This window comes from Pocillopora verrucosa, chromosome 8 (genome assembly GCF_036669915.1).
Source record: "Pocillopora verrucosa isolate sample1 chromosome 8, ASM3666991v2, whole genome shotgun sequence".
In the NCBI taxonomy this organism is placed as follows: Eukaryota; Metazoa; Cnidaria; class Anthozoa; order Scleractinia; family Pocilloporidae; genus Pocillopora; species Pocillopora verrucosa.
The window spans coordinates 1587753-1613866 of NC_089319.1; the positions used below are offsets into that span (position 1 = coordinate 1587753).

Consider the following 26114-nt stretch of genomic DNA (forward strand, 5'->3'; position numbering starts at 1 on the left):
TTTGAATCAAATTGTGTTCCGATGAAAGATATTATCTAACCTTTTTTCATAGTCAAATTGGCCGTGAGGTTACTATTTCATGCCCACTTTAAAAAAAGATTTTCCAAAGACTCTTTGATCATTATATGTATGGCATTTTCTCATCAACTAATGAAAAAGACCAACGACAGTTGTACGATAATCGTACAGAAAGGCGATTTCTTGTGTAACCTAATATCACCTTTCACACGAACACAACAGTCCTATGACACAATCAAACTAGTCTAAACAACACACTTCTAAGACGCCTACACACGCGCAATTTGACCTTTTAATTCGAAAGAAATTTGCGCGTTAATTAATTGAATCCGCTCTTGTCACGGTACTTCGCACAGAATTAAACGTTTCTAAAAGTATTAAAAAAATTTGTGTCCAAGGCCACTTAGACATGAGAAAAATAAGTTTGAACTGGGATGTGCAGCTTGATAAGATTCTCGGCAAAGTAGGAGATATAAACAAAAAAAACACAAAAACAAAACCAAACAAAAAAACTGCAGGAGCAAAGTTGTCCACCCCCGAAATAACACAATTGCTTTTGGCTTTCACAGTTTGTTTTCTTGTTTTTTGTAATTGTGTTTTCAGTATTTTCATAAGCTGAAGTCTCAAGCTGTGGGTGTTTGGATGCTAACATAACAAAATGAAAACGCGACAGCAGGGGTGACAGCGCTTAAGGGTGTTGGACGGTGTTCGTAAGTCTTATAAAATCAAATCACACTATCTTAGTGCTTACATTAACGAGGTCTGGTTAAAAATCAAGATTACATTAAATCACGTTAGAGAAATAGTGACCAAAATCCATAACTAATTGTACCTTTTTGGTACGCTTCGACGCGAGTTTGGTTCGTAATTTGGCGAGACGCAGTCGAGTGTAAATACCCACAGCGAGACTACACGAGGATACGATTCTTCTAAAAATTATCATTACAGTAGCAAACTCGTCCGTCAGTCAAAACTCTGTTTCAGTGCAAGGGGCTAGCTGGAATGATATTGCTCTGCTACATAATCGATAACATTTTTTACTTTCAAGATGCTAATGCAAATTCATCCAATTAATAACGATACATTGATTTCTTGGCTGGTCTTGAGAATTTGTTCAATAATAGAGACAACATTTTCTGTTTATCTTAACTTTCTTACTTCTCAAGTCCAGTTTTCTGAAAGGTAATTGTGTTGAAATTAAAAGGAGAATAACAGATCACAGGAGTGTTCAACTCTCAGGGTTTGCCAATAGAAGTCCTTTGATGGGAAAACAGCGTGACGACTAAAAACTGTAAAATTACAGATTGTTCTTAGTCACAGTTTGGCGGTGGAGATGCACGTTAATGTAAGTTCAGCAGCTGTATACTTTTTAACAAGGGAATTCCAACATCGTGAGCTTCATAAACAGCTAGAGAAAACATCTTTTGAAGTAACGAGTCGGAGTGTTCTAAGATAAATGAAAAAAAATGAAAATTAAAAACTGGGAGAAATCCAAAATCGGACCCAAACGATTTCTAAAAAATAACAAAATAACAAAAATAACTTGTCCAATTTTAGAGCGAAAAAAGTAAAGACGAGAAGTTTCTAGAAATCGCGGTACAATTTGTATAGACCTCGCATCGTCTTATGTGATGAAACATGAAAACTTAAGCTGGGTTAAGAATATAGCAAAGAAATGGAAGGAAATGCTCGCCAACGGCAACGTGCAAGTTTACGACCATTTAAGACAGCAAGCGCCTTAAGGGGATTCAAAACGTTTTCTCCAAAAGCAGCTTCTGTTAATGTAGTGGGTGGCTGTGCCGAAAGGCGAAACCCAAACACGAGAGCTTGCACGCAGGTTAAACAGACAACGGTAGACTGCTGGTAACCGGCTTAAGTTAAAACGTTGATGCGATTTCCCGTACTTACCGTTACACAGGACAATAAATTCGGGCAGGAATTTTGAGGCCGTCAAAATCACGTCCGGCTCCGTTGAATTAAGACAATCCATGTATGTCTCTACAAACTTAACAGCCGTCCTATCAGAAAAACACGTGCAGAGTATATGGTTGAGCTTGAATGAGTTTGATTGTATAATACAAGTTATAACTGCAGTCACTTCCTTCTACCCAGCTGCGAGTAATTCAAGCGTAGAAGCGCGTCAAAAACATAGGACGACGATGGTGGTTGATAATATAGTTGGTTATGATATGGTGCAATCCGATAACCTCATGAACAAGCTCGATCTCTACATCCCGTCCTACAGACGCCGAATCCGTGGCGGTCGAAACCGACTCTTTAAACAAGACAAAGGACAAATTTGGAGAAGAGGCACTGATCCAAAAAGCGTAATCGAAACTCGCGATTCCGCCTTCCACAGAGACATAAAAATCCTGGACCCACACCCGACGTGCTCCACCGATGCACAAGAGACATGAGCGAAAATGGTTTGTCCGCTGAACATCGAATGAAAATGTCAAGGATTGACCCTCACTATTTCATTTTTCATGCTTTTTGGCCAGAAAATTATCTATCTCAGAACTTAATTCCACTTGGGAGTATAAGACAAGTTAACTGAAATGAACGCGCGAGAAAGCAATGACGTAAAGTACACCTATTAAATCGGGAGAAGGAAAACAATACATTGCCTTGAAAAGGCTGTTAGTATGAACAATCACAGTCTCTCAGTTTTCCGTTCACTTTCCTTCGCTTTCGAGAGTACTGGATAGGAAACTGATTAGGAAACATACCCTGGGCTCTGCCGAATGTGCCGCAGTAGTAGAGTGTGCGCCTGGGTCCGACAGGTACTCGTTGCATCAGAGAGAAGTCGAACCAGATGAGGCTGAAAACAAACAGAAGATAAAAAAAGGAAATTGCCTTTTCATTGAAATCAAACCGTAAGCAAATCGATTAAATCTTAACCATGCCATTGTTCTGGGAAAACGACCAAAACGACTCTAAAGCTTGTCATGCAACTACAGTTCGATTTCGAAAACTGCCTGTCCCTTTTAACAAGACTGGAACTCACCACAAAATGATCCAAAATGTCTACTCTTCTTTTAGACGTTTCATCCAAGTCACCAAGAACCTTTAACACATCTGCAGCACGAAAGAAACGAGGGCAAACTCGAGTCAAGTAGCTGGATTTTTCTTAATAAAGAGCATTTTTATGTAACCACTCGAATGGACAACTGTGGAAAAGTTTGAAGATGAATGCAAGAGATCTACTCTACCATCAAGGGGCTGTCCAGGAGAAAGCCGCTGTACAAAAGGAGCGAGCTGTGCTGATGACCACGAGATGCTCTCAGGTGGTGTAATAACAGACCGGACCTTAAGTTGTGTACTTGATGGAGCTCCTTCCGATGATGGTCCTAGAGTAACGCTGACGTGGGTCAAGGGGTCATCTGAGTGCGGGCTCGAGGAAAGTGAGATGGCGCTCACTACACTTTGAAGGGAGGGGAGGGCAGGGAACTCTTGTAACAGGTCCCTTCAACAGTAACACAAAAATTGGGATTTATATTAGGATTTTTATTCGAAGAAATCCGCTCATTTAGTTGATAGAGTGTACATAGACGGAAATTCAACACTTCGCAATAAAATAAACAGATTTTGAGAAAACACAAAGTGTGTTTTAAATAGTCCAGACACTTACTGGAACAATGAGACTCTCTTCTGAAGAACTGTAGAAGCTTGATCAGGACATTCTGCACAGAAATGCTGAAGAAAAGGCATCAACTTTGTAACAACCGCGGCCAGCTCTTTGTGGTGAAGACACTCACCCTGAGAAAGAACCAAAACTGAGCATGAGGGTGTCAAAGAAACTCTCCTTATTATTGACTGCACAATGTCTCTCTGAAAATGCTTTTAAAACGCTACACAAAACATTCTTCACTCATACCTGAATAAGGCCAAAGTAGGCTTGTAAGGTGTCCCTCAAGCCTTCTTGAATGAGCTGTGAAAAAAAATAATGAAAAAGATTTTTTGTAGTTGAAAACCGCACTCTTGAGAGAGCTTTGTGGCTTAAGCTGTTTGACTAATGCGTCTAACAGTGACAGCATTTAAACCCCAGGCGAAAAGCGATCAAGGCTTAACTAGTCTGTAAGTGGAGAACATAATGTTAACCTGGGTAGGTGCTCGTGGGTACTTTTCCGTTTATCGTCTGGGTTCGGATGTTGAAGTCTGAAGAAAAAACTATCATTCTTACACCTTACTTCATTTTCTCTATAAGAGGTACCACAAGAACACTGAAGGCAGCACTAACATTACGACAGCTAGGTGCTCGGAGAATTTTTTTCCAAGATGTTATATCGAATCAAACAGTAGTTTGCTCCATTATCGAAATACAATGCAACGGAACAATGCAACAGGAAGTTCCAGTCAGAGGGAATCCGCTACCTGTGCAAAGATGATTGTGAAAACCACTTTACCCTGCAGACGGGTAAAAAACGGGTTTCAATTTATACAATGAGGGAAAGGTAACTATAAAATGATCCGCGGTGACTCGTCATCTCGTATGGCCGGCCTTTAAATCTAACTGCCCAGATACAAAGAGGTACGTTGTGAGTTTCAAACCTTGTCATATCTGAAGACATGCGGTCTTAGAAGATCCAGAACTCCCAAGATGTGTGAGAAGACGAGGAGATGTTGCTGATTGATAAACTCCTTATGCTTTAGATGCACACGGCCTCTGAGCTGTGCCGCAATCATGGGCAGATGCCTTATAAAAGATAAGGAAAAGAACTGTTTAACTCCTGATAGTATCTAAGGTCACGTGGCCTGATTAATAATTCGTAGGAACCTGGATCGATTGATTAGTTTGAGTTCCATCCTGGTATGCTGTGTTTCAGCATGGGATACTATTCACGAAATTACTTTGTCCTCCCCGGAGGATAACTGGATACAAACAAAATGGCACAGCAACCAGTTGAAATTGAACCATCAGGGAGTTTATCATTATTCGAAGGTGGCTTCACGCTTCACGCTTTCCATTTAAATTAGAAAGTAATCCCCAATTCCAAAAGTTCTGCTTCGCTCTGCTCCGTGATCGGTCTGCACGAAAACTCGCGTCATTCTCTCGAAGCACCTAATTTTATGAAAACACTGCGTTTGAAATAAATAAACCGACAAGTGTTCGCGCTCCAGTATCGTAAAAATGTACCTTAGTAAAAGCATGGGATGTTCACAAGCCAGTTTCTTCAATAGTAGACTTGAGTTGTAAGCTCTGTCTTCGTACTCCTTACCAGGCTTCGATTCAGCCAGACTCGACAACACACGGTGGCACAGGACATCCAACTATTAAAAAAAGGTACTTGAAGTAGAACGCAATATAAAACGATCACATGACAAAGGAGAAGCGTTACATACCTGACAATAGCGTGACTGACTAACGACACCGGAAGTTGTCAAGGACCGGAAATTCTTGACATGTCTCATCACCCTTGGCTGAGCGAGGTAAAGTTGAACCAAAAACTGACCTGTGAACCATTTCGACCACCTATTACATGAAAAAATAGAAAAATAATTGCATAACGTTTGAGATTTGGTCGTAGGTTCGATGAAATAAGAAGATTATACCCCTAACTTTCTAGACGTACATCATAAAATGATTGCTGATATTCGGGTTCAATTTTTTCTTTAGTTCAATAATTTTTTTAAACAGGTTCAATTCTTGTTTCCTTTAGTGACAAATTGAAATAATACATATGATTAGACATTTTCGAAATTTTCAAACCTAGGAAAAATTTAAACCTAGACATTTCCTTTAAGTTGCTGATGTTTTTACGTTAATGCATTTCACCATAGTATGGTATTAAAGATTAAGGAATTATTGGTGGATTAATAAACCGATGCAACAATCCAAACCTTGTGAAACGTTGCAAAACTGTGATAATTTTCCTGATTTATTCAACAAATGTGTGTAATCTCGCTTACAATCACTGCCCAACTTCTCATTCTTATAAAATATGTATTTCTTTTACCTGGAGCTGTTCAAAGCACAACTGACCGCAGATTGAAACTTCTTCTTATCACCATGGCAACAGAGTGTGATCAACTGAAGTCTACTCCCTAACACTTTCGCTGCAAATTGCTCAACTTCCTCCCTGAAAGATTGAAACCAGTGTACTCAGTGTTCAACATACTTACTGCAGAACACATCGAGACTTGTTGGGGCGGTACCATCTCAACTGCAGTTGTTTTCTCAGTTTGGAAGTGTCACTTTTGGGAGTGTCACTTTTTGGAGGTCTTGTCCTTGACAAGCGGTAAATGCGTGATATTCATGTAAAATCTCCTTACAGCTTGTTTTCAGAATGGGGAGAAGTGGTGAGTTGATCTGAAAAATTCCTTCACTCCTCATCTTACCTGATTTCTTCCGACATAACCTGGTTTCCATCTTTTATTTCTTCAAGGAAACGCTTGTACCTGGGACCTTGGCGAGAGAAAAGCAAAGTTAGGCGAAAAAATAATATTTTTTAAGCTTTGCGAGTTTTGTGATAAATGTTAGGGCGTACCTTTTCTTTCGCACCATTCCTCAACGCAAGAAGAAAGCTCGGACAAAATGAAACCCGTAAGCAAGGAGACCTGGGCTGGGCTCAAATCAAGGACTGGCTTTTCAAAAACCGCCTGTGGAAACAATCATAAAGAAAAGATATGACAAATAATAAACGAAAACGGCAATGTTGAAGGTGACAACTCACAGCAGGAGATGCCACATTCCCAAAGCTTTACAATGAGCTTTAACAAAAATGTTCTCTTACAGAATTGGTTCCTTGACTGCCCACAGCGGTAGACTTTTGATCTCTGCCTTGCCAAAGTCGAGGACAATGGAAGCAGGTCCAGACAAAATCCAAAGCAGTTGTTGGATTTAGCCTTAAAATAAACAAACCGATTTGTTCAGTGAAAAGGTACATTCGCTCACGATAAGCAACAACATCGTTACATTCTAATCTCCCTAACGAATCATTCGCCGGATAACATGATTCACTTACTAGCTTGTTATTCCTACTCTTGGTTTTCAGACAACTTCGAGCGCTTTCCTGATTTTCCAGTTCATACCTGTTTCCTCTGTCATTTTGACCCAGTAGCCAATCCAAGCAGTCCTGCAAAGTTTCCCAGCATGCCTGATGCGCTAGCAAACTCAAGAGATATTTGGCTGGCGAGCGCTCCTCGTGACCAGTCAGCGACCTGTCCCCGCTGGGCATGCTCTCTCTGTCCTGGAACAGAAGCTGCCGCTGCAACAGAGGGTGAACGTGGACAATTTCCGGATCCACTATCTCGTACCAGTCCACTAACAGCCCGTTAGACAAATGGTCACGGGACGAGTCTGTTCCATCGGACTCTTCAAGAAGCTTGACGAGGATTTTTGAGCATGTCTTCAAGGGTAGAGACTGCTGCGGTGTCCATACCGCCGTATTCGAATCAGAATCTTTCTTAATTCTACTTGAAATAAGCGTTTTGGTGATGGCCTTAATGAAATCCTCGTAGAGCGGAGAGTTCGCTTCTTTAAGTTTCAAACAAGCTAGATTGAAGAGAAAGGTTTCAAAATATGCAAATTTGCCAGCTTATCTTTGCTAAACAAAAAGAAAACAGGCAATTCAAGAATTTCTTTGAACGAAAGGGATCAGGTGAGTTATGCCACCTAAGAGAAATGCGAAGACTAACTCTAATCACCATTTCAATATGACTTTACATAAGTCAACTACTTAAAGGATATCACAAAGTTTATTAGCAGCTCTAACCTTTGACTGCCATCTCTTCATTGATAGAATCTGGCTTCACCGCGCGATGTTTACATGCAGACAGAAACTTTTTGACCAGAGAAGCATAATCAGCCTTTGCATTTGACGCAATTTGTTCGAGGACATTTCCAGCTAAAATACGGGTAAGAGGAAGAAAAAAAAAAGAAAATAAATGCCAATGAGATCAAGAAAAGTTTCTTTGACTATAGCCTTATCTGCCTAATGATTTTAGTTAAGGAAATATGGGCAACCATGCGCGTTGTTTTCGCTGAGTATTGAAAGAAAAAGAAACCCCCAGAATTAAAATTTCTTGAATGTATTTTTCTTCTTTTGGCAACATCATCATCAGTTGAAACCCTGTAAATCTCTAACATGCACATGCAAACGTCCCGCTTATCACTGAATGTTTGAGAGTGGATGCCAAGCTGCTCCCACAAAAGTTGGTAATAACAAAGTGGAAAGCTCTGTTCTTACATGGTTGTGACTGTTCTTTAATTCCTAATTGTTTCTTGTACTGTGAAACAGCAGCACTTAGTGGCCCATCTAAAAAAGGAAAAAAGAATAAGTCCTGTTTAAGTTTCATTTATTTCTGTTTTCCAACACAACTCATGTAGTTATACATCTAACACTTCCCTCCTGCACTGTTACAGTTTTCACGCACTCGACGCTGATTATGTTTTATTTTAACTTCTGATTGGCTGATTAGATGATTCGCCTTGTCGTGATTGGCCAGAGCAAAATTCGTTCAACTAATTGGTTGATCGTACATTTATTTCAAATCAATAACCCAGGTAGTAAATATGAATAACTTATAAGATCAAGTACAAATTAAGAGCGAGGATAAATTAAAATCACTCGTCAGTAGGACTACCCTACAACAAGAACACCAATCGCTAGCCAATTGTTTCAACAAAAAATTAAATACTTTGAGGTTAAGAATTCTTTGGACTTCTCTAATTGGAAAACGTCAGTGTTATTTTCTAAACCAGGTGCCAAACGGTCTGTTAACAAAAATTACTCAGAACCCAATTGAGTGCACGCAATCGACGTACACAGGTGTCCATAACAAAAACATCCAATCAATCACAAAAAAACTGTAATTAGAAACCAACGTTAATTGCGCCCACATCGTGAAAAGAAGACGCGCGAATAACTAATCAGAATAAAGAAATTTGCCTTAAATAGCTGCCAATCATACTGACTAACCTGTAAGACTGTGGCGCGACAATTTACTGATGGTGTCAAAAAAACTACAGTGAATTCCCTTCCTTGTCAATGCCATCTGGAAGACATCAAAAGGTAACTATCAGTAATAAGAATATAGACAGATGCGAGGAGCTGTAGCGGAAAGATTACAAACCTGTCTAGATCTTAAAAGCCTTAGAATGGAACAAGATAGAGCTGTCTTATTCAACATTCCATCCAATAATCTCTGGCTATCATCAGAATCCAAAACCTACAAAAGAGTACACAGGTCAGTATAAGAAACACAGCTTCTTCCCATCTAAAAACATTTTTCGACGTAGGTATGCATAGTAACACAATTTTGAAATAGATAAAGAGTTTTTATGCAAGTTACAAAGAGCGTAATAGAACACGAGAATTCAAGGGAAAAAGACTACTCGTATGCACATTAAAGGGAGTTGGGGGAGAAAACGGGAAACCTCACACAACAGGCATACAGTAAGGAGAAAATGTACGCCAAGTCGTCGTTCGGGCTCAAATTGAAGAAAAGGGTGGTTGGAATGATTTATTATCCAAATACGACAGGTAAGGAATCTAAAGACACTTATCAACTGATTAAAAATGGGTCAAAGATGACAAAAATTGGACAAAAATTGAAAATATTATTACTGCGATGAACTTGTGCATGATTTGTTCCGCGAGTGAGTCCTCTGGAATTTCCCCTCGGTTTGAGTTAATCAGATCTTTGGTCAGTATCTGAGGGAGGAAGAAATAAATATCCAAAAACTTAGGCGAGATTTACTCTTAACCTGGAACTATGTTTTAAGAAAGGATTACAACCTTTTTCCTCACAACTGTATCAATTTCAACAATTTAAAAATGTTGTAACTTTATCAAAGTCCTCGGTTAACTTAGGCGGTTTTGGGCGCTTGTTTCTTTGATGTGGTCCATTTGCTGAAAATTGCTTTCTGATTGCCTGTAATTTTTTTAGGTAACAAGTAGACGAAATTCCTGCCAAGCATAGATTCAGGGTGACAATGATGACAAATACACACCATAGAGACACTCCCTTGTTGTCCGAACAGAGAAAACTTTCTTACCTTTTTAACACGAGTTTCAATGCTGTAATGTTCTTTTGAACTTTCGCTCTCGGGTGACAGAAAAATCTAAAAAATTTGAAGAAAAAAAACCGAGTTTTGCATGTATTTTAGTACAAATGTTTTTCATCGTTGCCTGAAAATGCGATGGCTTTCTGTTATTCTTACCTTGAACACCTCATCTGCAATCTGCTTGTTGGTAAAAGATTCGTCGCTACTAGGAACAAATACCAAAGAGTTATCAGAGGTGTGGCATATCTCTACTGATAAAACAATTATTCGAAGACCCGATTCGATATTCGTTACCCGTTGCGGAAAACAAATTACAATATTTCCTTAAAGCTTTCGTGCGGAGTAAAAGATGTATCATCAAACCTCATGTCTTCGTCTTTAGCGTGTGGTATCTCTGGCAGAGCAGCCAACGGTAATGGAGTGATTCCGCCATCGAGCGCTGCCAAATTACTGTCTGTGAGTGCAAAATGATAAGGTTACAAGGTAGCAATGACTGGGAGGGAGGATAGGGGAAAGTAAAGTTCAGTGAACCCACATTTCACCATCTTTTTCTTTCTGAAGGAGAAGTGGTTCACTACTAATATGCTGTAGAAAAAAATTCTTTCAAACCACGTCGGTTCGAGAACTTGCTTCCGTAGAATTTCCATGACACTTATCACAATCCCCTAGTCATATTTATGTCAAGTCAACTGCACTAGCAAATGCAGTCATTGGCAAGTTTCACTTAAAAACTCTCCTTGATCAAAATTTTTGTGCCGTTTTTCGAGGAATGCGACTTAATCAGGAAAAACATGTTGGTGATATCTTAAGAAAAGAAGTATTAAGAAAAAGGTATTGATGTAAAACAGAGCTCAATAAGGCAGCTACTCGATAAAAATAAATAAATACTTACTGTCTTTCTTTTCTGGTGTTTCTCCGGTCAGTAAACAGCAAAACAAATCCCCACCTTTAGCTCCACGAAGTTGTTGAACCTCAACAAGCTGCACCATATAACCTGGTAGGGTAAGGTACACTATAAGTAGAGCGTTTTAACGTCCATAAGGATAGTCGAAGTCTTTTGATAAAATGAGTTTAATAACTAAATAACTATCTGAAAGATTCCTGTAATTCTCAAGCATCTGTTCGGATCCATGACGACTTTGAATGTATTAATTTCGAAGAAAAACGTAGCACAATGGCGACAAGCAAGTGTGTCACTGATTTCTGCCGTCCGTATTTTATTTCTTTTGCGATGTACTTGTGAACGCACCAAAACATGAAATTCAATGGCTTTGCGTTCTACAAACAAACAAATAACCAAAGAAGACATCGTAAACTTCTGTTCTCTGGGAGGTCATTGGTACTTGTGGACCAATCACAACACGTGTACAGTTCATTAAATACGACACATGGCTTTGAAACAAAGGTACTGGGAACAAAGACGGTATTAATTGGACATGCATAAGGTAGGAAAAATTAACATGAAAATAGAGAGTTGGTAATTCAAACCTTTATCCAGCACAGCTTCTTCTATACCGACAGGGTCCTCCTCAGTCGCTTTGTCCAGCTGTTGAAGAAGCTTGCTAAAATATAAAATGGGTGAGAAAAAGAAAGTTGAAGAACACCAGGACAAAGAATGTCATGCATATCCTTGAGAAATTTCTGTTTATATTTCCTTTCGGTTGCCAACAAATTTAAGTATAGACATGAGCCCATTACTAATGGGCTCCTGGTATAGATTGTCTTTTTTCTTAATCAATAGTTTTGCTTTTACTTTTAGTTGTTCATTTTTTTGAAGCACTTGTATGGCGTGTCAGGGTCTCGGTCCGAATCATACTATAGGATATGGTATAACTTTTTCTTGCCTTACTTAGGGTCATTTGACCATTTCTGACCACATGTAATACATCATGGAACTGGAAAAAGCTGTTGTAAGACCCGTTGAATGGTTTGTAAATTCTTTACAGCCCTCAGAGCGTAGCACGTGTTTGTGTTTCTCACCTCATGCTACTGACTGGGATTCCAAACGACTGAGCAAACAGCACAAGCTGCGATGGCACCAACTCACTTAAAGCTGAGAAATTGCAAAGAAAAAAGACTATCACAACAAATGCCTGAAAAAGGACCAGAATTTGGGATTCACGATCGACATTTTCTCATGAATTAGTCCACAGAATTTGGTCTTTCTGACGACATCACCCTCCTCCCCCCCCCCTAGGTGTTAATTTTATCATTTAAGACCACTTGTTTAGTTGAAACTTATCTAATTGATATTGTCAGGAGTGGTTACATGCGGATCACTCAAGGACATTACGAAGGTTCAGGGTTTCTTACTGTATCACGTGACTAGGGCTCCCTGTCATAATTGACAATGCTTACCGGCATCAACCACTCTGGAGACCTGGGACCTGATCATGCGCAGTCTGAGCCACTCTTGCAGCAGAATGGCCTCCTCGCCCGTGTCTGTCAGATAGACCTTGACCTGTCCATATTCAGGGCACCAGGCGTTCAGTAAAGTCGTGTACAGACTTACATCTCCTGAAGGGACAAAAACTTCGACCGTTGACTCAATTGTGTTAAAATACCTTTTGGCAACGTAGAAACATGCCTTTAATGTAGGATAACGTCAAAATCATAGTTTTAAAAAATATAATAATAATAAGCCGAAAAAGGTTCACGGATGATAATAGATGGCAAAAAGTTAACACGACCCTTAAAAAAGAAAACAAATTGGCTAAATTTTCAAGATGCACAAACCATAACGTTGTTCCTTGTATAAACTGAACGTATTGCATCGCAATAACTAGCATTTCTAGATGGAATATAAGTCTACTCTCCTGTCTTTACTGTAGTTGAAAATTGTCGAGATAACCTTAACACTTCGACACAAAATTATCATCCTCAGTGAAGGAAGGGAATTGAAAGTTAGAGGTCTTTGAGGCTAACGACTTTATCTAGCCTTAAAGTCTCTACATCAAAAAGCGCGAAATATTTTTTGTTACATGAATAACTTTAAAGTAAATCTTTCCGCATCAAGATAATCATTTGTTGACTAACCTTGGGGTTCTCCATAGGTCAGTAACACAATCATAGCATGGATTACCAACACGTGTAGAGTGGCTGCCTTCCCAGAATACTCTGTGTCCTTGGACCACTGCACAAACAACTGGTCTTGTGTTTCCTGCTGCAAAAATACAAACCGTAAACCAAAATTTTAATCTCATTCCCATCAAATGACATCTTATATAGTAGGCAGTTTACGACTACAATTATGAAGCTCTCTCGAGGACTAGCAACCCATACAGGTGCAGTTTTTACAAGTAGTCACCTAATGCTACGAAAAATGAGATAACTTCAGGCAGACAGAGCTACTCGGCTCGTGTTTAGAAATAACTTGACTTTAAAGGTTAACCTTGTTCAAGCTTGTTAGCTTACCCAAGAGAAGCTCCCTTCTTGCATATCAATGGCTTGTTGTAAGGCAATGGTATACAGCCTCAATAGTGCTTGGTAAGTTTCTTGTCCAGTGCGGCCTTCTCCGAGTACTGGAGTCATGATGGTCGGCCGCTCGATTATCAACTGTGCAATGTCCTGAATTCAAAGGCAAAGGACACAATATTTTCATTATCAACTGTTAAGAAGCAGGTTTTCCTTGGTAAGCGCGCTTAATATGAAAATCTTGCTCTTTGTTCACTTTAGAAAAGACCACCGTGACTTATCAAGCGAAACTTCCTGGAATCAAATTTTGAATTTCCCTTCTACAACCATTCACAAATCCCTTGACATGTCTCCTCGTCAACCATATTCGATAGCAATTTTCGTCTCCAACAATTCTCCCTATTTAAAGAAAGTGGATTTTGGAAATAGGAAATTGTCATATTTTTCTAACTCTACAGTCAAGAGAAACCTGATAGTGCTTGGACGAAAGACAAGACTTAACTGGGAATGCATCAGTATTATAGTGACTATGTGATTCAACAAGAACAAGATAACATGAGAAATAAAACAGACCGGGAAAATTCAACGACATGTTTAAAATAACAAAGTACTCACAATAACTGTGGCTAAGAACTCTTCCTCGCCATTGTCAGTGCAATGCTCGGCCAGGAACATCAGATATGCTTTTGTTCTCTCAGAGATAATCTCAACTTGACATGACTAGTGAGGGCAGAATCATGTGTTACACTTCTCATCATCTACTCCATCTACAAGTCGTCTTATTAGAAATAATTTAACAGTCACAACATTTTCTAAATATATTGCGGGTGTTTGTTTGTGTTTTTTGTTGTTTTTGGGGACGAAATAGTTTTACAAATCAGGGCTGAAAATACAGTTCTTACTTCATAAAAGTAGAAGGCGGGAAAGCCTGAAATGTGTTTGACCCGACAAACAGAGCCGATCATAAGACAGCGCTAGTAGGTATTTACATGGATGAGCGCATCCCTCCTCAATATGGCATACATTTAATGACTGATATCGTTAAAAAAAAGTTGCAATGTTCCCCTCTTAGGCTGAAGAATAATATTCCCTATAGCTTACCTGTCTCAAAGCAAAACAGCAGGTGGCTCTGACAGTTTCAAAGTGCGGCAGACTGGGTAAATTCACCAACAGCCATTTGTAAGTCTTGGTCATTGTGCTGGCTGTAGGAAATGGCGGCGAGAACAATTCTTCCATGGTGGTAATCATGGCATCACCCTCCAACTCCTCCTCACACACCACAGTCACGTGATCTCCCACTTTAATTGAATCTTGGGATAGAACTAGCTCCAAGCCCTAAATTAATGGTTCAAACAACATTACAACAGTATTTTACCGCAATACCTGATGATCCGTTCTAAAGGTTCTCTTGCCGTTGAAAATGGCTTGCCTAACCATGCAGAACACTCGCATCATTGGTTCATTGTACAATTTATAAATCAAAGAAACTTCGCTTCAGTTTGTGTCTCACAAAGTAATGAAGCCATAACACTCGTTATAAAGAACAAGAAAACAAGTATATTCTACCTTAACTGCTGAATCTCTTTCTGCTGTTTGTACAGATGACAATCTTCTCATGAAATATTCCAAAACTTCTCCTGTGGAGTCGGCATCAGCTTCAGAGCCAAACAATAGTGATCTTAGGCGTCCTAAGACGTGACGCTGTATATCCTGAAACAAAAAAACCAACATACAGCAGCTCAGCGAAAAAGAACTTAAACAACTAAAAACAACGAGATTCATGCAATTTTTTTCTATCCCAACCATAAGGGCTTTCATCACTGGTAGCTTTCTTGAAATGTCTGTTATTTTCACTTAATAAACCCCATATGTCAGGTTGTAAATGTTTAGTGCTGCAGTTGTGTGTGCCCGTAAAGCATCGAAACACAACATGTTGCGCTGGCTACTTACAACTCTCTTATCTTGCACTTCTTTGCTAGGACCTTCATCTTGTTCTTTGTTGTTCTCGCCTGTTTTTTCCAGGAGCAAAAATTCACACAGACATTGAACTGGAAGGACATCCAGTGAACCCTCTGAGGATTGAACAAGCTCTGCCAGCCATGGCATACTCTGTGATGCACCCTGAAATAACACAAGAATAACACGTAAAATATTGTTTACGTTCGTATCTTTTAGTTGTCATAAAATTCCATGACTTTGGATGACCTTTTCAAGAACTTTTTCGATATTTTCCAGACCTTTGATCAAGAAATCTGGCCATATTCTACTAGATTACGAGTATTCCCTCCTTTTCGGCGACGTCCGTCGCGAGTGTAAAAATAATCATAAACTGATGTTAGCACGCTGCGCGGAGGTCTAGGGATGAGGCGCAAAAAGTAGCTTTTGGTGAGTAAGGTAAAGAGTAAATAATGCTTGATGCGCAATTTGACCACACAAAAATGGATTTCACAGAAAACAGTGTCTAACCTGTCTTTGGATGATTTCCAACAAAAAATCAGGCGAGCGACTGCGGCATAACATCTGACCAAGTTTGAGACTCTTGTTTGTTGCTTTTAGCTGGTCAATGACACTCTGCGGGGGACGTCGAGCAGGTCCTCTGAAGATAGAAAAAACAAAACCCTCACTCTTCAAAATTGAGAAGTTTAACCGTTTTTGTTTGCTTGTAATTCTCTATTGCCGGTTTTGTGAAGCCGTTTTCTAAGTGTTACTCCTCTGAAAGAAAAGATTGACTTGTACTTACACAGGGTCCATGCTGATCAGCTGACTCAGTAACAGGCTGTTACTTTCCGTAATGGCCACTTTAGTTGTGGCTGCAGCCAAGTGCGACTCAAACAATAGGATTTCCTCTTTCTCTGCCTGTGCCAGCTACAAATACAGAAACAGAAATGCAGTGTATTACTTTTTAAGTTATAGCCTCCATGACCCTGGCCTGCTCCTATAGAATGAAGCCAATTGCACTAAGGTTACTCACCCTGACTGGAACGCAAATCTGTTGATAGTTACCCCCTCACGATCCCCCCTCGCCCCTAACCCCCACCCGTCCAACCCCATCCTTCCAGAATTGCATGGTGTTAAACCTCACAATCGTTTGATAGACGGAAATTGTACAGTAGTGTTTCTTCCGTAGCTAATGTAAAAGAAAGAATAAACTTTAACCCAGATCAAGTGGTTGGCTTTAAGTCCTTGTTGCATCAGGTTTAATTTTGCTAGATTGCTAGATCTGATGATGAAATGTTATTGCAAGTTCTCAAAGTAATACCTGAAGTTCTTGAGAGAGAATCTCATCCTTCTCTTCACTTGTCAGAGCAGCAGTTGGTGGTGGAAATGCAAAGTTGCTACAGAGCAAAAAATTAACAATATTGTACATTGTACAACTCTATACGTAAATATGAGCTATTTAGAAGGGTTTTCATGTAACTTTTTCACTCCCTAGATCAAAACGTAAATTCTCTGCACTGTCTCTAATACATTACTCTTGATTTTTGCTTTGGGAATTCCGTGCTCAATCAAACAAAATCCTTTCATTGATATATTTCTTCCTTCTCATCACCCTTTTGCTTGAAATGTGCTGATAAGGAAAGGAGAATTTGCTTTTTAGTCACTCGCGGGAGTTAGAGGATTAAATGTTGGTTTACTTACTTTGTCATCAATATTTCCATCAGGCATTTGAGCATTGGGAAGTTATCCCATCCAGATTGGCCTTCATGAAAAACAAAATAAAACAAAAATTGAAATTAAAAAAAAAAACAAGACTAATGATAAAAATGTTAACAGTAAGGGTGGAGAGACGTGTAACATCATAGCTCAGGCTGCTGTAAATATTTATCAATTCATAGCTTGATAAGAACCATTAATCTTTAGGTAATTTGACTGATCTAAAATAAATGAGATTCATTAATACTCAGTGTTCTCCTTTTCAGGCAGTAAATAGTAAAATTTACCACATTTAGTACCTCCTTAACTGCCTAAAAATTGGAATTTCTTGGAATTCTTGAGAATTAAACAAAAGGATTGTTCAACTGGTTTGAAAATTTATTTGACCTTTCGTGCTTAAAACGAGGGAGACCACCCATAATACTTTAAAATACAGTTGCAAAACCCTCTGACCTATGCCCCTATGAAACCAACAATAAAAGTAACACAAATTATATTCCTAGGGATTATGTTTATGCTGTAGTATCTTTTTAAGTATCACACAATATATATTTTTCACATGATGCTTTCTCTGTGTTTTCTTTCTTTTAACAGACTAAATAAAGCTGAACCACATGTACCATTTACCTTACCATTTATTAGCTTACCTATTGAAGATGGATTGAGAGAAGCTACTATGGCAAGTAAGATCCAAGCTTTCCAGTAGAGATTAGCAATTGCTAATTTTGGAGCAGCATATCTATTAAATTGGTGAGACAATTGACTTATTTGAAAAGCAAATTGACCTCATAATATTTACAGTTCAAAAGATAACCTTTACATGTACACAAACTAACAAATGTATGGCAAATCTAGGCTAAGCTTGTACATAAGGTAATTTATTGTTATCAACTGAGTTGATAACATGGATCAATATCAGTATCTAGGCAACTGCCCGCCTACCCCTCCCCTAACCCAACATTAACCCTGACTTGTTATCAATAGACTGTAGTTGGGTTAGGGGAGGGGAGGTGGGCAGTTGCCCAGATACTGATATTGATCCGATAACATAAATTGGCCACTGTGAAGAGTTTAAAAGCTGACGTTTCATTAGCCCTTTGTCAGAGCTCTGATGAAGGGCTAAAGCTTGAATGTCAGCCTTTAACCTCTTTGCAGTGGCCAACTATCAACTCAATTGATGATACAACTATCAACTCAATTGATGATATTAAACCGCCCTGTTGTACTCTACCACTGATGCAGCACCACATTTTCTTTAGAAACTTACTCCCTTCATTCATTCAGCTTGAACATACCCTGAGGGAAGAATGATGTCCTTTGGATGGTGATAGGCACAAAGATTAAGAACAGCATCCAAGAGCTCCACACGATTCACAGATAGAGATGTGTCTCCTGATAGTGAAATATCAACCAATAGTTAAATTGTTGACCTTAAACTGACAATGTCATTTAGCTAGAGGTACACTAAGAAAGAATACACAAAAAGGATGGAAAAACTTAGAGGAATGAATCTCTACTAAGCACAGAATCTCCACAGACCAGACTGTGATCCTTGCATCCAGGAAGATGGCAGCTTGATTGCTGCAACTCTCCTGACCAATGAATCTGCTATCTCCAGGGTCTCAGTTGGTGTTAGTGGCAGCTCATTAGAGAGGCCTATGATAATGGTCCTCATCAATGTATCTTCTTGTACAGGAACTTCACTGACAATACTCAGCAACAAACTGAAGAAAAATAATACAAAAATGGAACGCTTCAAGTTAATATGCATGTATCTTTCAGAGAGATACAAAAAAAACTAACAGTCAAACTACCACTCATTTTAAACTACAAAAGTAAATGGATAGAAATAAATGAACATTGGCAAATCACAACTTTTCATCCCTGACTCACTGGTCTTTCAGAAAAAAAAAAACTCAACTCACTCTCATAGTCTTAGGAAGAAAAAAAATGGCAAGCCAAGGAAGTGTAAAAATGACTGATTAAAAGAACTCAATACACATCATACTACAGATACATGTACCTCAAGTTTGTAGCATTTACATGTGAATATTTTTAAAAAAGTTCAATAGATATTATTTAGTAGATATTCTAAGAAGATATTTTCACCTTCTGTCATTCTCTGGGGGCCAGTTGTCTTTTCCAGTGTAGCTCTCAGCAGAATCAAGGAAGAGCACTTTATTCATACTTGAAAAAAATGACTCAAATTAGAAAATGAAAAGAAGCAAATTAAAAGAAAAATGGCTGCACCATGCATGGACATTTACTAATTGATCACAACAAAGTTATGCTGAGATTAAAAAGATTTTAAGCATAATAAATTATATATTTGCCAGTGTATTTATTAAATTCTTCATTTCTTATATATACACATGTACACCTTACCATGATAAGAAATCCTTTCCACTTGGAGTGAACATTTTAGGGACTACAATATGCAACCACCAAACAGCGTCACGCTGGATTGTGGACACAGACTTTTGAAACTCCTCGAGTACTGATGCATCTACAATAAATTAACAACATATTACCAACAGTCAGTAAAAATAAACACTGCTGCAAAGTTTTATTGCACTTGAAAACATTGCAGCAAGGAACAAACAACTAAACTTGACCTCTCTTTTCCCCTCGTGCAGATGTACTGTTGAATGATTCCTTGACAGTGGGCGTTATACTGAGGAAAGTTGCCATAGTGATAAGATCTGCCAGGGAAAGTAGCATGCGTTCCTTGGAAGAAAAAATATAACATCAGTACAAGTTCATACATTCATGCAGCAAATTGCCTCTTCTACAAATGATTCACTGGTACAAGCCCAACTCCATTGCCCAGATGAGCACTTTTTCTTTCAACTTTTATAAAATTTCCAAACCTTGATGACAGCATCCAGATCCCTGAACTGAGTCTCCGTTCTTTCCTTCATGAATCCACGACACAATGCCACAAAGTCTATATCATGTCTGAGGGCTCTGACAACTTCTCTCAACAAGGCCCGTGAGGCTCTTAAATAATCTTCTCTGTAGATGGAAATAGAGGCAAAAACATCAAATCAAACAAAGATATATAGAGTTCAGTTGATTAAGTTTGATTGCAGTTTCATGCAGTCAGTCAGTAATCAAAATCTGATATTGATGATATTTCCTGTCAACAATACATAATTGAAACAATAACTAATGACTGCATAGACAAAGCCTGTGTTAATGACAATCACATTTCCAAACTGCCGCACAGTTCTGCGTAGCAGTTCTTTTTTATATTATAATTAATGATTACCAGTTGATGAATCTAGAAGTAAGATCACAAACACTTCATTCTAAATATATTTCACTTACTTGTTGGTAAGTAAGTCTTGAAACACCATAGCCAGCAACTGAAGAAAAATGCAAAAGGGTCTAAATAATATTTTCAAATTTATTAAATTGAAAGGAGTGCTGCTAATGGAGTAACAGAACAAAATAAAATTACAGACCTTCGCCGCCTTCTCTTGGTTGCTCTGGAACAGAGTACTAAGCAAAACCATGTTGTTAGGATTGCGAGCATTGGACAGTTCATTGTATATTACATGCTTCAACACTGTTCCTAAATTCTCTGTATGCTGGTTGGCTAGCTCTCTACAAGAAAAAAAAGCCAAAGTTGGTATTTACAATGGGGTACTGCCAGTCAGAGGTGATTACGTACAGGAGCTCATGATTGCCTGCTGTTAGTGTTAAATCTATAGAATTACCCATTTAACTCCCATGAGTTAAAGGGTTAACTCATGGGAGTATAATATCAATAAATATTGATAAATATCAATAAACATCAAGCAGACAAGTGATGAGAAAAGAGAGAAATCTTAATTAGAGGATTATTAGTTGATCCAATACCAAATTCTCCAAATTAACATCACAAAGACTATATGGCAAACAGTAAGGAGAATTACTAATGAGAGCTTGGGAGTTAAAGGCTCAAGTGAGTAAGAATATTTTCCATGCCCCTGGATGGGATGTTAGTTCAGTGTTGCTCTAGTTACTCCAGCTCTTTTCCTCCCCCCCCCACCTTCTCCTCCCCTCCCCTTCCCCTCCCCCTCCCCCTCTCCTTCCCCTCCCCCTCTCCTTCCCCTCCCTTCCCCTTCCCCTCCCCCTCCCCCCAGCCTGGCTCCTCCTATGCATTAAATAGGGTTTACACAGCAGTTTCTTGGTACATCTGGGTTGAGAAAATACTGCAAAAGTTACAACATATTGACAAATGAGTGACTAAGACTCAAAAATAAGACTCCTCAATCCTTGATTCCCAAAAACTTAAATCTTGATTCTATCAAATCAAGTTGTGTCTTTTAAGCATGGCACAGATAGCATCTCCTATAAAACAACTCTGCCACAGCCTTCCATACACTGCATTCAAGCACACTGTATTGAATATCAGCAAGGATATCTACATACTTGATACAGTTAATGTAGTGGTTTGCCAGCGGTTTTGTCTTCAGTCTCATTCTGACCAAGTTACTTATCACTTCAACATCTTCATTACTGTGTGTGTTACAGTTCAGTGCAAGAGACATCAGCAGCTCTTGAGCTGGACGAGTTAACTGATAATCAAGAAGACAATGTGATTAAATAAGAACAGCTGGAAGTTAAAATCCTGTTTGCAAATCATCTTAAGTTGTTGAACCAAATATTCATACATATTATTATCACTGACTTTCAACTTCACACTCCTCTAAATGACCTGACTGTTTCATCACCTAACTTAAAGATTTTTTAGCATATACATGTTAAAAAAAAATACTCTTAGCATGTCATATTCCTTGTAAGTGGCACACTTACTATGATAAGATGGCTGAGGAAGAGCATGGAACAAAGTTATCTCTGAAGGATACATGTACATATCAATACCATAATTGAGTTTAGTGTAAATGATAAACAATGTTACCAAGAACCCTAAAAACAATAAATTAGAAATAAATTCTATAGAGATATGGTTATTAAGCAGTATTCACAAACATTTGAAGCAAAAGCAAGGGTGTAATTTGGTACGCAAATTAGTGATACACTTCAATGAGAACTTTGTCAACTTTTGTCATACTGTATTGTATTTATAGCTTTCCTCGGAACCCCATGTTCCCAACAGTGCAGATTTACAGAAAAAAAGTTTTTAAGTATTTACTATATACATGTATCTCTGTGTATAAGTACTCTTTGTTGCTGGTATAAAGATATATTTGAGCATAGCCAGACTTTTTACCTTGGGATTCTGCAGCCACATCTCTAACCTCTGAGACACCAACAATCGGATATGATTGTAGCCACAAGTTACTGTCAGCAGCTTTAGAAGGTTACGTGTGACACTATCCAGTGTTTGCCGTCTTGTTAACTGATCTTGAACTAATTCTAGAATGTATGTGCGGATATTGTGCTCGACAGATGGTGACATAAACCTACAGATATATCAAGATCATGAGATTTACAATGTACAATGTAAATGAACATAAATTTTTAATCAGAATGATTAAAATCAATCATTTCATTTCACAAGATTATTCATTAAGATTGATCCTATAAAATCCTGAAGGTCAAAATCTTCATTTTACCTTGAAATAACTGGAATATCATCCTCTTCAAGTGATGTTGATGTTTCCATTTCCTCAACAACTTCTTCCTCATCTTTTGTCCCTCCAGCAGCAGTCTGTTCAGATGTCATTTGCTTTCCAGTAGGATCACTATGTTGCCGTGACAGTGTTCGTGGCACAGTTCTAGTCCCAAATGCTGTCCATATGTTCTCAACAAAACTGCGGCAATATTCATTGTCGACCCAGACCCTGTCTCCTAAAGCATCTTCAACATAAACTTTCACAAATGACTCTGGCCAGTCATCTTCCTCTTGGAAGGCATAAAGCAGGATGTTACATGCCATCATTGGTACTGAAGCATTTGATCCTTTGTTTGGTTTAATATTCAAGGAGCCACCCTCACGCTTTAAGATGCTTGTGAGCGCCTACAATACACCACCACCTTAAGTTACATTTATAGTCTCACTAAGCACGATCATAACTTCACAATTATTATTATGCATATTCGATAGAAAGTATTTTGGTTGTACCTTGGAGTATATGCTGTTGAAATTTTGAATTTCATGTGGAAATACCCAATTCATTTTAAATGAAATTTTTCCCATGCTATGAGGGCTTATTAAAGTATGGTTGTGCCTACTGAGACCAGAAAAAAAAATTTCCCCTTAAACAAGTTGAATTAGTTATGATCATTTGGAGTTAGATTAAGATAAAAACTTCTATCTGATATCTTATTCTTGTTACCTGTTTGTTGGATATTGTATGGATATTATAGGGAGAAGTCACATGTTTAACACTTCCGAGAGTTTAAGGGTTAAGATAGGTCTCTCAATTTAATCAGAATGGAATGCCAGTGGAAAATCTAGATCATGAAAATAGTATATGCCTTAAAAAGGCATCAGCACCATGATGCATTTATAGGGTTGTCAAAGTCATGGTTTGCTAAATGTTTCAAAAAATTGTTCAAGTAACATGTGGTTTGGACATAGATACATATATGGGACAACTGCACTTTTATCAACTCACAAAAGAAGAAAAATGAAATATTGAACCAAGAGTAAAGTTTCACAATTCAATCACGCCCACCTCGACAATTCTATTGGAGAGAAAATATTCAGGCCTGCTCTTTGCCAGATACATCAGATTCATGATCATCAGTTGATCTGGTTTGGCTTTGTTTGATTTTAGATTCTTTATGGCCCCTAATAAAAGAGCATCTACTCTTGATTTGTTACCACTCGCATCTGCATCAAGGACCTGATCTTCAAGCTCTAATGCACTCACTGTAAGTAAAATAAACAAAATGAATATAAATTTATGTTAAAGTAAGGGTTCACTGTACATGTAATTGCAGAAGAAGAGAGTAAACTAACAAGAGAATATTCTCCAGGTCTGAATAAAACATTCATTTACTGTACATGTGGTTCAAGCTAACAAAACTTAGCTTAAAGATTCTGCAGAGTAGCCATGAATATTTTTCAGTCTGACCTAAAGTTTCCTATACCTTATGGGGTGTAGCTTAAAGACCAGAATAAAATTTTAAAAAGGTGCAATATGCACATAATTCTAGAAAACTGATCCGGCAGAAATATCTGTTGTTATCAATTCATATAGAGAAAAATGAGGACTATACCTTCTATGGGTGTAACTTGCCCATGTGACATATATTGGACACTAGTTCCAGGTCTCTTGCTGGTCTCTCCATCTCCTCCTTTAAATGAATGAGGAGGATATGTGGGAGATGACAGCTTTGGCCTCTTAGCTCCACCCAGGGGAGTAAGAATACTAGAGGGTTCTCTCTTCCTGTCAGACACAGACGAACCAACTGGTTTCTTTGGAGGCAGAGCTTGTGATGGTTTCAGTGGCTGGAGAGGTTTCAGTGGCTGTAGAGGCTTAAGTTCACTTTCTGAGGTTCTGGAACCTCTGTTCCCTGTCAGAAACAAATATAGGAAGAAATATATATATTTCTTAGGAGTTATCTACACTTTTCTCATAGCAATTTAAAAGGAAACTATAATACTATAGCCTTGGAGAATGGCTAAGTAAAGTTGTTAGAGGTCTTACCAAGGGCTATGAAGTCTCCTGGTGGAGGATGACCTGAAGAATCAAATATGAAAGTGCTCAGTATTCATCTCAAACTTTATTTCATACATGCTTTATGTAAGGCGTGAAAAGGCAGCTGATGTTGACACGCAAATTAAAACAAATACTATTACTTTTCCATGTATTCTAAATAGATAAAAATAATCATTCTTTTTTTAAACACATAGATATGTGATGTTTGTAGCCTGTTGATTGAAAGATACTCCAGTCTCGAGCTCCATGGCTAAGTGAGTATTAAGTGCATCAAAGTTAAGAGGTAGAAGGTACATATGTTCAATTCCTGTGGGGATCACCCTGAATTTTTTCCACCAGGCCAGCTTGTAATTTTACGGTTTGAAATGAAAATGTTTTCGGATAAGATTGCAGAAAGTAGCTCCCTGACTCCTTTCGACGTCCATCGGCTTCAATCAATATGTTAGTTTGTGAGATGAATAATCGTCCAACCTCTTGGGCCTGTCTTAGGTCTTCTTGCTCCAGGTCCGCCCTTATTCATCGTGACAAAGGCAAGATTCCTCAAACAACTTAACACTTCAACTCCACAATAAATAACTCTAACATCGTCGTCATGTTTCTTTCGTAGCAAGCCCAGGCTTTTTGAAAGGAAAATGACTCTCCATTCTAATGAGCAGCGGTATCTCCTACTACACTACAATGTATCTTACATGAATGTTTTCCTCGAAAAAAAAAGATGGCGGACAAGTGGCGGAAAAGAGAGCACAATTCCAAGTCTTCTTTCAAAGAGGATTTACCGATCAGGGATTATAGAAAAAGACTGATACAGGAAGTGGAAGAAAATGAATTCCTAATCGTTGTCGGTGAGACAGGGAGTGGAAAAACAACCCAACTCCCACAATATCTTCTCAAAGCTGGTTTTACATCCAGAGGAAAAATGATCGGTGTAACGCAACCACGACGTATTGCAGCAATTTCAGTAGCCACGCGCGTTTCTGAAGAAATGAAATGTCATTTAGGAGGTGAGATTGTTATACTTAGCCATAAGATTTGGGAAACTGGATGGTTCATGAAGATAAATGTAGGATCCATTACACAATTCGATCAGGCTGTAAGCTAATAGTTTAATTGCTTAATGTTACATGTAGCTATAGCAGTCTACTTTAAGTGCAGGCTGGAAGTGTTCTGTATAATCTAGCCGAAGTATACAGATATATTCAAAGTTATTTGTATGAAGATTGCATTTATTATAATCTGCCATGATGGTGATGATGATGATTATTATTATCATCAATTTTATTACTTTTCTAGTTTTAATGACAGTGAATATATAAAAATCCTATATGTGAACTGCAGTTCAAGAAATAAATATGAGAGTACTCTTCGCAGTTATGATCACTTCTTAAGCAGTAGTGAAA

General features: G+C 38.5%; 2 protein-coding genes across 4 annotated transcripts in view; one reads left to right on the top strand and one right to left on the bottom strand.

The window, feature by feature from the left end:
• Window positions 1-25353, bottom strand: LOC131787935 (integrator complex subunit 1). Of its 3 annotated transcripts, none has more exons than XM_059105011.2 (53): window positions 25189-25353; window positions 24706-24738; window positions 24275-24571; window positions 23728-23924; window positions 22663-23066; window positions 22317-22509; window positions 21515-21660; window positions 20563-20704; window positions 20426-20463; window positions 19966-20110; window positions 19711-19822; window positions 19481-19601; window positions 19205-19282; window positions 18635-18819; window positions 18391-18487; window positions 17743-17834; window positions 17081-17141; window positions 16701-16776; window positions 16182-16306; window positions 15908-16037; window positions 15392-15562; window positions 15008-15151; window positions 14543-14776; window positions 14057-14161; window positions 13442-13594; window positions 13064-13190; window positions 12386-12544; window positions 12008-12080; window positions 11516-11589; window positions 10920-11021; window positions 10391-10481; window positions 10184-10229; window positions 10019-10084; window positions 9588-9674; window positions 9094-9189; window positions 8940-9015; window positions 8208-8276; window positions 7734-7865; window positions 7051-7513; window positions 6753-6864; window positions 6507-6618; window positions 6358-6424; window positions 5976-6098; window positions 5362-5491; window positions 5156-5289; window positions 4570-4714; window positions 3896-3949; window positions 3650-3777; window positions 3231-3484; window positions 3026-3096; window positions 2748-2839; window positions 1927-2036; window positions 1-1465 (listed from the first exon to the last, which is right to left on the bottom strand). In XM_059105011.2, the coding sequence occupies exons 1-53, from the start codon at window positions 25235-25237 to the stop codon at window positions 1359-1361; spliced, it is 6828 nt and encodes a 2275-aa protein (XP_058960994.2). In that variant the 5' UTR covers window positions 25238-25353; the 3' UTR covers window positions 1-1358. The 3 variants fall into 3 exon arrangements, with proteins under 3 accessions (XP_058960994.2, XP_058960993.2, XP_058960995.2); XM_059105010.2 differs by having other exon boundaries at window positions 10184-10232; XM_059105012.2 differs by lacking the exons at window positions 22663-23066; window positions 23728-23924; window positions 24275-24571; window positions 24706-24738; window positions 25189-25353 and adding an exon at window positions 21899-21938 and having other exon boundaries at window positions 2-1465; window positions 10184-10232; window positions 22317-22444.
• Window positions 24829-26114, top strand: part of LOC131787957 (probable ATP-dependent RNA helicase DHX40) — a 16700-nt gene continuing 15414 nt past the window's right edge. The window contains exons 1-2 of the mRNA XM_059105037.2: window positions 24829-24971; window positions 25325-25718. Coding sequence (XP_058961020.2) covers window positions 25433-25718 — 286 coding nt within the window. The 5' untranslated portion in view covers window positions 24829-24971; window positions 25325-25432. The remainder of the gene's footprint in view (window positions 24972-25324; window positions 25719-26114) is intronic.

What these genes read in the sequence shown, in the direction of transcription:
- LOC131787935 (XM_059105010.2), bottom strand. Translation starts at nt 25,237, where the DNA reads ATGAATAAGGGCGGACCTGGAGCAAGAAGACCTAAGACAGGCCCAAGA. An exon ending in ACCAAGAGAAGGCGGCGAAG is followed by an intron (nt 20,464 to 20,562) that starts GTCTGTAATTTT and finishes ATTTTTCTTCAG; the next exon opens with TTGCTGGCTATGGTGTTTCA. An exon ending in ATCCCAGTCAGTAGCATGAG is followed by an intron (nt 11,590 to 12,007) that starts GTGAGAAACACA and finishes TTTATATTTTAG; the next exon opens with CAAGCTTCTTCAACAGCTGG.